Raw genomic sequence first — 12,199 nt, forward strand, 5'->3', positions numbered from 1 at the left:
ACAGCTCTAGGGGCAGGTCTCTGATACCCTGTAAGTGCTTTACCAGATGTTTTCACTTAGAACTAGTGACAAAGGTTGGTGGAAGTGCAAATGCTAAAGGTAATTGTGTTTCCATTTAAGACACTGGTGCTTGAAAAGTTATATACCTATGACCATGCAGCAGGTAATTTTCTGTGTTTGTGTTTAGTAGAGTATTGTTATGATAGTTTTACAGACAACTTAGCTAGCTAAATGCTGGAATTCTAACAAGTGCAAAAAACAGAGAGGGTTACTCAATTACTTAAATCCATTCTAAATGCAAAACAGTGACAAAGTTGAAACAGTATTTAAGCCCTGAAGCAATATAGCACAGTTTTGATATAAACCACACTGATTAGGAGGAGCTACTGTATTTTGTGCTACTCAGCATCCCATGGTGATTTTAGCTACAGCAACAAATTTCAAGATGTATCTAAGATAAAACAGGAGCCCTCTTGTTCTGTGTTTCTAGTAGACTCAATGTCCAGTCCAGAAATCACATTGCATGCAAACTAATCCAGAGAAACAACTTCTCAGCATGGCATAGCAAGTAACAAAAAAAATAAAAAAGCTGAAATCCATTTGAAAAAAAAGAAAAAATGTCTTGCCGCATAGTTGAGGAAGATACAAAAGGTAATCACACACACAGTCTCTAAGATATACAGGTTCAGGTCAGAATTACTCCATCAAATAAGCTTCTGGTCTAAGATTCTGCACACAAGAATTCAAGGGCAAACTTCAAGTTTTACCACTGAAATCTGTGCACCAGCTCATGGTAAGGGGTTAGCTTTTATTTCTGCCAGCTGGGGATATGATCCCTTACTTACTGATAGTTCTTGCTGCCTTGTAACATATGCTTATAACATAGCTCTTGTCCTCAGATACTCTGCTCAGCATCCATATTCCTGTCAGTTCACAGCATGGGAAGAAGTTTTTTCCTCAACTATCTTTATACCAATTTGTCTAATCAGAGGTCTGCCAGCTAAGGAATTTCTAGTTGTTTGCATGACTATACATTGGATATCCTCAGCTCCATGCAAACCTATTGACTGCAACAAATAACCACTGCTTATCATAGCACAATTCGTGCTGGAAACTACCTCAGCTGATGACCTAGTCTGGTCTTCTGCTAAGGTCAGTTTAGCAAATCAGGACAGAATATGCTTCAATGTTTCATTAATATTGAACTGGTTGGTCTCATTTTTGCAGTTGCTATCTGTTTTGGTTTGGTTTTTTTACATCTGTACATCAGTATGGCCTTCTTGGGCATGCCTTGGTTTCTCAGTAGTCACTGAGCAATTTCTCTGGCTCCAGAGGTTAAAATGAGTTTACAGTTTGTAGGTTTCATGAACAAAGGCTACAAATAACACAGCTGTAAAAAATCAGGACCTTCATTTTACTAGAACAATTGATAGTACTAGCTATTTACATGTGGCTTGGCTTCAGCCTGACCTGGATCCCACCTGTGTATTTTCATTGACCTTCCATTGATCTGTTGGAATTTCAGCTTCACCTGTGTTGCTGATGCCAGGGAGTGGGATTGATATCTGACATCGGGTTTTGTTTTTTAAGAAAACTGAAATTCAGCGTGTATATGCTTATTTCTTTGGAAGTGTATCCACTCTGGAAACACATGATTACCACAAACAGATTTTCATGCTCATTCTGACCTTCTGACTTAGATACTTTGTAATTAAGGAAGATGCTGAAGCAGAATGTCATGTTGCTATCAAGTCCTGCAACAACTTCTGTAATCTGGCCATTTTGTACCATCATGGCTTGAAGTTTTAGCAGTGCAGAGCTTTGTGATTGACAGCAGCAGGAACTACAAATTCAACCAGACTCCATTTCCATGTGGATCTACAACTGTTTTTCACATGCTTAGAAGGAGTTCTCAGTATCATCTCAATGCATTTTGAGTTTAATCCATTGAATAAGAGGTTTTTTACTGCCATCCCTCATAAGTGACTGTCTTCTTTACACACAAGGGTCACTGTTCCTTTTCCCTACTGGCAGAGGCAATGACTATTCTCAAGCCTATGGCAAGAGTGAAGTTTCATAGAAACAGGTAGCTGTTTTATGTGAAGATCTGAAAGATTACCATTACTTAATGGGCTGTAAGATGTGGTAAAGCAAAAAAAAAAAATTGATATTTACATATCTCTGTTCCACCAGTGTGTCAGCTGTGCATAAAAATCTTACTAATACTGAAAAACTGAGAGAGTCCTCTCCAACACAACTTTTGGCAGCCGGCAGTGCTGAAACTGGAAATCTGGTTTTCTACTGCAGCCATGGTAGAGATAGGAGTTCACTGACGAACCTTGTGTCAGCCTCTGTGCAGCCCACAGCTGTTACTGATCCTAGAGCAGCTGTTTACACATCAGCCCAGTCTCCTCAGTGTCTGTGCCACCTCATTGACATGAAAAACTTGTGCACCACAGCAGCAGCTGTGAAGACTTACAGCATTACTTTGCTTGTTCTTCCAAAAATCAGGTAGTGATGGTTTCCTGTTCACATCCCAGCTGTGGCATCACCAGTTGCTTTATATACCCACAGGTAATAATTGGTGTGTGGTGTCAGTGCACCCTTCTGAAATGTTTTCTGCTCATTAGATAGAATTGTGCCTGCAGTTCAACATCAGTGACCCTTTGGAAATTTCAGTCTGCATGGTGGATAAAGGCAAATGATCATATTCTTCCATTGAGGCAGTGACTGAATTATGCTGGCAGCTCAGAATCAGTGACTTCACTTCTTTTTTGAAGTTGCTGTTTAGGAAACCATAGATAACAGGGTTGACACAGGTGGAAGCCATAGCTACCAGGTGACACAATGAGAAGATGAGGTTGTGGTGGCAAGGCGAAATTATTTTGTAATTCCAGTCCACAATGGTGTTGAAAACATGCAGTGGTAGCCAGCAAACAGCAAAAGCAGCAACCATGGATGCTAACAGAATGTTTATCCTTCTCAGCTGGACTGCTCGGTTGCTGTATTCACTCTTCTCAAACATGTCCTTTCTCTTCTGCAGGCGTAAGTAGATTCGCAGGTAGCAAAGGATGATGAAGAACAGAGGGATACAATATTGCAAGAGCAGTAAAATGGTAGTGTAGATGAGTTTGTGCTGCTCAGAGGGCCACGAGTTGATACATATTGCCTTATCAGTGGAAAAATTCATGAAGTGTGAGAGCTTCTCATACAACTCATTAGACAAGATGGATGTGGTCAGAAAAGGTAGGGACATGAGACATGCTAAAGTCCAAATTACTCCAATTCCAAGGTAGGCTTGGGAGGTATTTGGCCTCCAGCCAGTCGGGTTTATGATGAGCTGGTGTCTTTCCAGAGCAATAAGGACAAGGGAAAGGATTGACACTGTCACAGTTGTGCACTGAGTGAAAGAGGTCATTTTGCACATGACTTCTCCAAATATCCAGTAGTCCATCATGGTGTAAACAACAGTGAAAGGCAGGCAGACAAGACACATAAACAAGTCTGAAATTATTAAGTTGGAAATCAGGATATTGGTGACATTGGCCTTTTCCTTCTGCCTAGCAATGACAGCAATCAGACAGATGTTTCCCACAATGCCCAGAATAGTCTCCAAGCTGTAAGAGGTGGCCAGAAAGACAGTAAGGTCAGTGATGTTCATGCACTGATTAGAAATGTTCATTGGAAAGCTTCGGTTTGAGCTCCAGTTCTTGCTGATCAGGAAATGAAAAACATCATTAACAGCCCTTGTCTTATTCATCCTGAACCCAAAAATATTTATCCAAAAGGGTGGTAGTTAAACACAGTCTGGGTCTTCTGGAGCCAGCCTAAAAGTGTTATATCTGTTCTGTCTGGCAGTGGAAGGTCCTGGTATATCTGCAAAGGAAAGGAAAAGAAAAAATATGTTTAGTTATGCTGCAAGAAATTAATCAAAAGGGTAAGGAGGGAGACAGGGAAGTAAATGCCAGGGATTCTGTGTATATTCTGCAACTCTCTCTTACATAGTTTATTAGATCATAAAATGGAGCCCTTTGCTACACTGTGGTATGAAAGTCTGTGCAATTCTATTGAGTTATGACTATGTTTATTCATTGTGAGGTTGTCCCATGGATTTAAGAACATCTTAACTTCATTATTTTACTCAGTGTGGTATCTTGAACATCACTAATGCAGTAGAGTGGTGATACGAGAAAACTAGATCAAAACCCATCCACCCAGGGTTAAAATTGTGTACAAATCTGGTTTTGCAAGGTTCTGATCCAAAACTGGGAACAGGTGATTGTGGGGCTGCATTTACGTTCAGCTGAGCTAAATATCAATGTGCAAAGCAGGTCGTATTACACAAAGCCAACATTAAAATATCTTCTGTGAAATGCATTTGTAATTGCAGCCAGAACTCACATATGTGCGAGGCAATCACCATGCAAAAATTCAGGCTCATTCTCTGGAGGGATATCATGGGAAAATTTTTTTAAAGTCTAAAATAATTCAAATTAATTTCAACATTTTCCAATTTCTACACAGCTGTGATAGGTCATGGGAACTGCAGTCCAAATATCTTGCTTCCTCATTCCGGATGAGCTCCAGTGTCCATGAAGCATTGATATCTCCCCTAACATGACCATGACAGGGTTCATCAGAAAAAAGAGTCCAGTTCTCTGATTTTGGCTTTAAGAGTGAGTGATTTGATAGTGTCTTTTAATTCTTTCTGGGAAGATTTTTGTTCATTCTCCCTCAGTATAATTTTGCTTTTTTTTTTTTTTTTTTTTTAACAAGTTTGTTGTAAAAGCACGTTCTCTCTTCCAGAGAGTGTTCCTTCACAGACAGATAGGTTTGCTTCATAATCACTACTGCAAGCCATGAGCTGGGGCTTTCAGTGGAATTCAGGGACCCGAACCCATAGAGTTAATTGGTGCTGCATACTTTTGGAAATCTCAGTCAGAGGACTGCCTCCACTCTCCCAGATGACTCCCGTGAGCCATAGCAAAGGCTACTTTATAATCCTGACCCTCGAGTCCAAATCCTCTGTGTCCAGGAATCAAAGAAAAAAATCTGACTCTGCTGGGAGTTCTCATCAGGCCAGAGGCAGTTCCATGCTGTACAAAGGCTTGTAGTATGAAAAGTAAATAAATACTCAGGGAATGACACTATTTAACCACTGCATGACCCTTCCTCAGTGATTAAATATCACTCAAACAAGTTTTTGGGGTGCTAAAAAATGTCTAAGATTCAAAAAAAAAAACCCATTATCAATGTATGAATACATAAATAACATGGTATAGTGAGCTTTTCACTTTAATTGAGTAGCATTAACTGATGACAGCTACATGCCTAAGAATTACCAGTACTGTACAAAAATGCAGCCACTATCCTATACCTATTTTTTTTTTTGCCTTATCTTTCCATTATGAATTTTATTGTTTCTAGCAATGTTGCCTCTCAGGAACTGTAGAAAGCAATAGTGTGCAGTAAATAAAAGGGTGCTTTGGGATCATTGTTCTCCTTGATCATCAAAAATAAATTAGTACAGTAATTTCTTTTGCTACTTTGCTAGACCTGTTGGTTTATCTAACTGTATCTCTCTTTATCTTTCTGTCATCTATCTGTATCCAATAAAGGCAGTCAAGACAGTCACACAAGCTAAATACAGGAGCCTTTCTTTCTCATGGTCTTTCATTTCCTCAGTAGTTTAAATCTTAATTAAGGAGGGGCAAAGAATTTTTTCCAAATTGAGTATATAGGCGTGACTCCTTCTGTCCCCTCATTTTTGTGTTGTTGCCCCATCCATGTGAACAGATTGATACATTTTCTGGAAGAAAAAGAAGCGGCAGTGGTGATGTACAGATTCCATGTTCACATAGGGGGAGGGTATGGTGGTCTGTTTCAGTGTGAAAATGGATATAGAATGAAAAACCTTCAACCAGCCCCATCGTTTTTAATGATTGCTGGCAGTGGAGATGCTGCAAGAGAAACAGAGCAAAGGGATCGGCAGCCTGCAATATTATTTTGTACCAGTCAGAAGAGATAAGTCCTGGCATTTGGACAGGACAAATAGATTTTGCTGTAAACAAAACACATGAGCTTTTTACTACGGTCCTAGCTTCATGTCCTTAGCTACAGTATCCTCGACAACAAACACATGGTTCTCTTTTGTTACTTGAAAAATATGAAAATATGTGCAGTTATTACAAACATCTGTGTCCACACAGTAAGCCCTCTCAAGGGTCCCAGACACTTTTGGACATGTTGAAGCATCAGTGAGGACTAATAACGCTGAAGGAAAAAAAGGGTGGTGGAGCCACCTGTAAACCAGAAGCCAGATCCTACAGATTTATGGAGCATATTTCCAAGAGAAATACGAAGGACTGAGGGTGGCTGTGTGTTTGTCAGTGATGGTAAATGTGGTGGGGATAAAGAGGATCTCTGAAGGCTCTGTAACGTGTGCTGTTGGGTTAGGAGCTCCCTCTCTTTTAACACCTTGTGTGCTATGGTATCCCCCATCAGGTGACTGCCAAGCACCTGGACATTCAGTCTTGGTACTGCCCAGAGGTAAATAAGGAATTATCACCCTCTTATGACAGATAAGGGGACTGTGAGAGGGAGATGGAACATGAGTTGTCCAGAATCTCAAGGGAATCTGTGATGCACGATGAGGTGGTTTAAACCACCTGCCAACCTGATGTCTTGGGAAAAGTCAATGCATAGATCACCTATGTCTGCAGTGCTCTTTAACTCTTGTTCCAGAAACCATAATGTAAAAAGCAATCCCAGAAAAATAGAAAAATAAATATTGCAGTGACCTTACACTCATGCATCCTATTATGGTATCCGTGAGTGGTGGATCCTCAAGGATAGTCACTCTCAAATATGTGTTTGACTTTCAAGGTGTTTGGTTGCCATTCAGTTTACTCTAAACCAAAAGCAATGTGTGCATATTCTCTTTAGACATTTGAATCAAAGGTGAGCTAATATAGCAAATCACCAGTGCTGTGGGAACAAGGGTGTTAGTCCCCTCATTGTACTGAAGGTTTGTTGATTACCCAGAAAACATAGCAATGAAATTCTGGTCTAAGAAAAAAGAGCTTTTTTTTTCCAGAAAGTGAAGCAATATTTACTTGGCTTGTAGGAGTTAGAAGTATAGCTCCTAAATCAGTTTGTTGAGGGAGAGAAGGAGAAAGCTTTTTGCTTGGTTTCTTTGCCCTTTTTTTTTTTTTTTTCTTTTTAAGAAGAAAGAAGAATCCTGTTTGAAACTCTTAATGAATATTGAGGAAGTGTTCAGTAACAAAAACTAAGATGTTCATGTGAGTTTCTTCTCTAGTTAATGCAGCATGAGACAGCTTCTCTAAAAAGCAAGACAAAAGTCTGCAGCAAATTAACAGGATACAGAAGGCAGAAGAGAATGAGCTTTCAGTTTTAATCTTAGTGTAAGTTAAAGTCCCCACATACATCTTTTGTAGCTATTTATCACTCTTCTGTTTGTGTTGGAAGCCAGGAAGAAGAGCATGCAAATTTCGAATGGTTTGTTTTGGTGAACAGCACAGCATTTTAAACCAACAAATATCACTCAGCTCAAAAGTCTTGCCCCAGGGCATTATTCTGTATATCCCAGAAAAATTCCTTAAAGGAAAGGGAATTCTGCAGAAATAAGTCAGGGAAGAAAATAAAACCCTCAGTGGGTTTCAGGGAGACTGCTAGACCATATGTGGCTTCAAGCAGTTAATGCACGACTGCTCATTTGAGAGACCTCTGGACTGAAAGTCATCCTATGAAAAGCCCTATAAACCTTTTTTCCTGGAGGCAGGATAAAGCAGGGGAGTGCTACAGATGCTGAGCTCTATGTGCCCACTGGAAAACTTGGGTCGTTTTTGCAAAGCTGATCATGATCATCCACTGCCTGTAATCAAACAACATGTCCCCATAGTTGGACAGTAGAAGCCAATTTCCACATCAGACAGTAGTCAAAGAAAAAAACATGTTTGCAGTGTCTGGCTTCTTTATCTGGTACTTATAAGTACTTGCTTATCTACCTCAGAGATTAAATAGTTGCTCAAACAACTGCTGCTTTCAGTCCATAAGACAATCTGAGAAAAGCAATTCCTAAAGATGTGGTGGATGTATAACTTATTTAAAGAGTTACAGCAATTACTGAGAGTAAAGCTGCCTGTTGCTTGCTAGGAGAAAGGGAAAAAAAAAAAAAAAAAAAAACACACACACCAAAAAAACGGAGCAATGGAAAGTTTCACAGAATGGCAGAATTCATATTACAGATATTAATTTAGGTAGCGGGGACTGACTGATAGTGGTATCCCCTTTTGGGTGCCAATGACATTATTTCAGTAAAGCAGATTTGCCCTGTTTAACCTTACGTACTAAAGAAAAGCTAAAAATCACTTGGTTGTTATTATTATAGCTTCCCAGGAAAGCAACACTAAACTAGAATGGGAAACATGTCACTGGGTTTGCACAGATATCCCCCACAACAGTGTTAAATCCATAAGGGACTCACTACAGTGAAAGCTAATGATGGACTCTTCACCTCATTTTAACTCTGTATTGCAAAAATATTGGGAGAAACTATCTTAGATCTTTGGAAAAGCTATATAGGATAAAAATTTCTAGAACCCGCATAATTAGAGTATAGATAACTTGTGTATATTAACATGTTACAAGTCTATAACATAAGGGGTGGTATAAATATCCAGGAAAGTGAATTCTTTTTCCCCCTCTCAGATCTGTAAATTTGCAGAGAGAAACTTTTTGGAGCTTATGAAATTTTGTTATGCGTTAATCTCTGATGGTGTAGAAAGCAGGGAAGTTTTACAGAAGCATTTACTCCAACATTTTATTTTTCTGGTTAAATTCATAACAACCTTACCAAAGACATGGACCCAGCTCACAAAGGTAAAATGTGAATAGCAAATCAGCAGACTGGAGAATGGTAGTTAGTCCCTGATTTCTTAAGAGTAATGGCCTGAGTGACATGTTTGCTACCCAGGAGAAAAAAAATACATTTTTACAAAAGTGACCTTTAGCGAAGGAAGCAGTGAATCCATATCCATTGCAATGGATACCTTAGCAGACAGTCAGTCAGGATATGTGGAGAGTAATGTGTTGTGTCCTGTCTGAAGCTGCACTGGTTGCGTGAGGACCAAGAAATCTCAGGGACGAGGAGATAAGAAGGGTTTTCCAGCTACCAGAGGCACCCAGGAAGGTTCTTTCTGTCACAGCACAGGGTGGCAGGGAGCACAGTGAACTGCAAATGCCCCCAAGAAGCTGCCATCTCCCTCTTGCACCCCAAAAGGTTGCAAAGCTTTGCTCAGTAGATACAAGGGTTGGGCCTTTAATGACAAGTCAAACAGTCTTCATTTATCATAGTCATCTGTTATTTTAAAAAGAACAGGTGATAACTGTAATAAAGATAAGTGAGCTCTTGGCAATCTGAAATAGATAATGTAGGAAATTCTTACCAGTGACTGATGGAGAGAATCACTGCTGTTGGTGCACGTTTCTGTTCTGGAAGAAGACAGAAATGTTGTAGGAGTGAAGTAAGATCTCCTGTGCCCTAGCAATCCAGGAGAGAAGCTCTGCCGGCTGTTTCTGTAGGTAATTTGGATGGCATCTCTCTCCCTCTCCCGGTCTCTCTCCCACCCTCTGTCCTTCCCTCCCTTCAACTTAGCCAATGAATTCTGCTTTATGGTTCTGGTCTGACTTTGAAGTTCTGGCTCCCTCTGCTGTTGTATAAATATACAAATTCTAGGGATACTTGCGAGGAATAACAACTCCAGAAAAGAGCTGTGAAGTATCTGAAGCACAGCATGCCCCTACGTTGCACATTAGTGTGATCTCAAGTGAAAACAAAGAGACAAAATACAGACATAGAGCCTAATCCTGTTCTAGCTGAGGCAAGATTTCTGCAGGGCTCCAAAGAGAATTTTGCCTCATACTTAAGAGGCCAGTACCAGCTTTCTCAGATTTTCCATTCCATCACAGACAGATGTTGAAATTTTCTTTTAGAAGAGTGCAGACTACAAGTCCTTAGATTGTGAAAGGGGAAGGGGCACACTGTTACTCAGGATAAGAACTCAGAAATAAGAGCACTGAGAAAGGTAGAAATAAAAAGGGGAGAATGATTTGCAGAAGTGCCAGATTTCTGTGATTTTTTTCCCCCAGGTCTTTCTCATCAAAAAACAAGGTGGAAATCAGAGTTGCAATTTTTTCTCCTGCTTTGGGAAAATACACAAACAGAATATTTCCAACAGCTATACCAGAATAACCTAATTTTAGTCTGTATATAAAAATGTTTCTAAGCCATGGTCAGCTATATAATTAATCCAGTGGCTAATGCTGTTCTGGAGCCTTTCTAAGGTTGCAATAAGCAGCTGTAGCAAACAGGTATTTTTATTTGTGGGCATGTAGTATGTTAACAGAAATCAAATGTTTCAATATCAAAATAAGTGCAGGCTCATATGAACTAAACTAAGAGTGAAAACAGTTTTACATTTATACTGAACTTTTTATTTCATTTTTTCTGGTAATTGCTATTACGGATGTGATCTTCTACTTCAAGAACTTAGCAGACAGCTTTCATCATTACAGAAATAATCAAAGTTGAAGTAAGGATATAGGTTATTTTGACATTTCTCATGTCTTACAGTGCAGAGAAGCATAGAACTGGAATATATACAATGAACAGTGCAAGCTGGACAATTGTCCACGGTTAATGATTTTTAAATCAGGAGTTCCTTGAGCTGCTTCTTATTTTGTGTTACTTGTTTTTTTTTTTTTTTCCCAGCCTCCTTTTCAGAGGCTTTATTTACGAACCAGCTTGAACCAGCAGCCCATATCCCAACACTTCCCCTTCACCCAGGCACCTCTGGAGACAAGCTTTCTGATCTGGCAATGGAAAAGGTTATGCAGGCTATGCTCAGGATGAGAAAGCATCAGCCCACACAGATCTTGAGCTTCTGGCTGGCTTTGCAGGAAGCAGAAGATTCTTCCGATCTTACTGGAGACAGAGAAGCTGAAATTATTTATTTGGCTGGCCTGTACACTTCTGTTTCTTCTTTAATTTATTTATCGTATGTTTATTTGTACCGCTGTTCAAAGCATTAAAGAAAGGGGAGGAAAACCATTAGGAAACAGACAGGCCCTTTCCTGAGGGAGATTTGGATTTGTGAAGCTGTTCTGTTTCCCTCAGCTGCAGCATTCCTTAGCCAGCCTTGCCTCCACACCTTCCAAACATTTAAAGATATATTGCGCCACTTTTATTCTCTCCATTCAGGCATTGGGGCAGAGTTTACAAACTAGCAAATAAACATCTGCTCTCTTCTCCAAGTCAGCTGTATCACTGTTCCTGAAATACTGCTCAGGGCTCTCCTGCTCAGGGATCAGGAAATTACTTAGCCACCAGCATCTTGCTATGTCATCTGGGACTTGACAGATTTTTAGGATTAACTTCTCTAGCAAAGTTCTGGCCATTTTGGTGAGGTGAATGGGCCTGCATTCGAGCCCTGTTGCACATATGTTCTTCCCACATGTATCCGAACTGCAGAGTGAAAATGTTCACTATTAATAAGCTGATGTGAGAGCAGCACTTGGGTCATTCCAACCCTACAGACATTATTGGAGCTGGGATTTACGCACATTTAGCAGCCACTGAGCGTAAGTCAAGAGGTGTGATGGGGCTGGAGCTGCCCAGCAGCAGCTGTCCAGACTGCAGCATAGGGGGGACAACACTGCAGTTACCCTGCAGTGAGAACAGCAGCAAGACAAAGATGCTGATGCAAATTTCCTCAGGTGGGTCTGGGTTCAGCACCTTACTAAAAGGGGTTCTGGTACTTGAGCTGGCTGTTCTGTATCCAGCCATGACTCACTTCCAGTGGGAACTACTGAACAATAGTCTGTAAAGAGTCTCTGTGAGGATCCCAGCCCATTAAGACTTGTAAAATGAACAAGAACATTTGTATGAAGGTGCATAATAATGGAAATTCCACATTGGGAAGCAGTGTGGAAGTACTGTAGTCCCAATTATTGCTATTCAAGTGCTGTCAATGGATCGGTCCTATCTGCTGTTGATAGCACATAGGGTAAAGAAACTGTAGTTGGCGTGGCATGGGGCTGACCTAGTTCCCAGAGAGCAAGAGGAGGCCTTGTTCCTGTTCTCCACCCACAGCACATGCTCCTGTTACGAGGAGGCACT

General features: G+C 40.3%; 2 protein-coding genes across 2 annotated transcripts in view; both read right to left on the reverse strand.

Moving 5' to 3' along the window:
• Nucleotides 1-12,199, reverse strand: part of LOC136364479 (beta-microseminoprotein-like) — a 307,144-nt gene that overhangs the window by 270,515 nt on the left and 24,430 nt on the right. The gene's annotated exons all lie outside the window — the stretch shown is intronic.
• Nucleotides 2,443-3,859, reverse strand: NPY4R2 (neuropeptide Y receptor Y4-2). The gene has a single exon (XM_066324498.1). The coding sequence runs from the start codon at nt 3,758-3,760 to the stop codon at nt 2,627-2,629; it is 1,134 nt and encodes a 377-aa protein (XP_066180595.1). The 5' UTR covers nt 3,761-3,859; the 3' UTR covers nt 2,443-2,626.

Source organism: Sylvia atricapilla, chromosome 8 (genome assembly GCF_009819655.1).
Source record: "Sylvia atricapilla isolate bSylAtr1 chromosome 8, bSylAtr1.pri, whole genome shotgun sequence".
Lineage (NCBI taxonomy): Eukaryota > Metazoa > Chordata > Aves > Passeriformes > Sylviidae > Sylvia > Sylvia atricapilla.

What these genes read in the sequence shown, in the direction of transcription:
- NPY4R2 (XM_066324498.1), bottom strand. Translation starts at nt 3,760, where the DNA reads ATGAATAAGACAAGGGCTGTTAATGATGTTTTTCATTTCCTGATCAGC.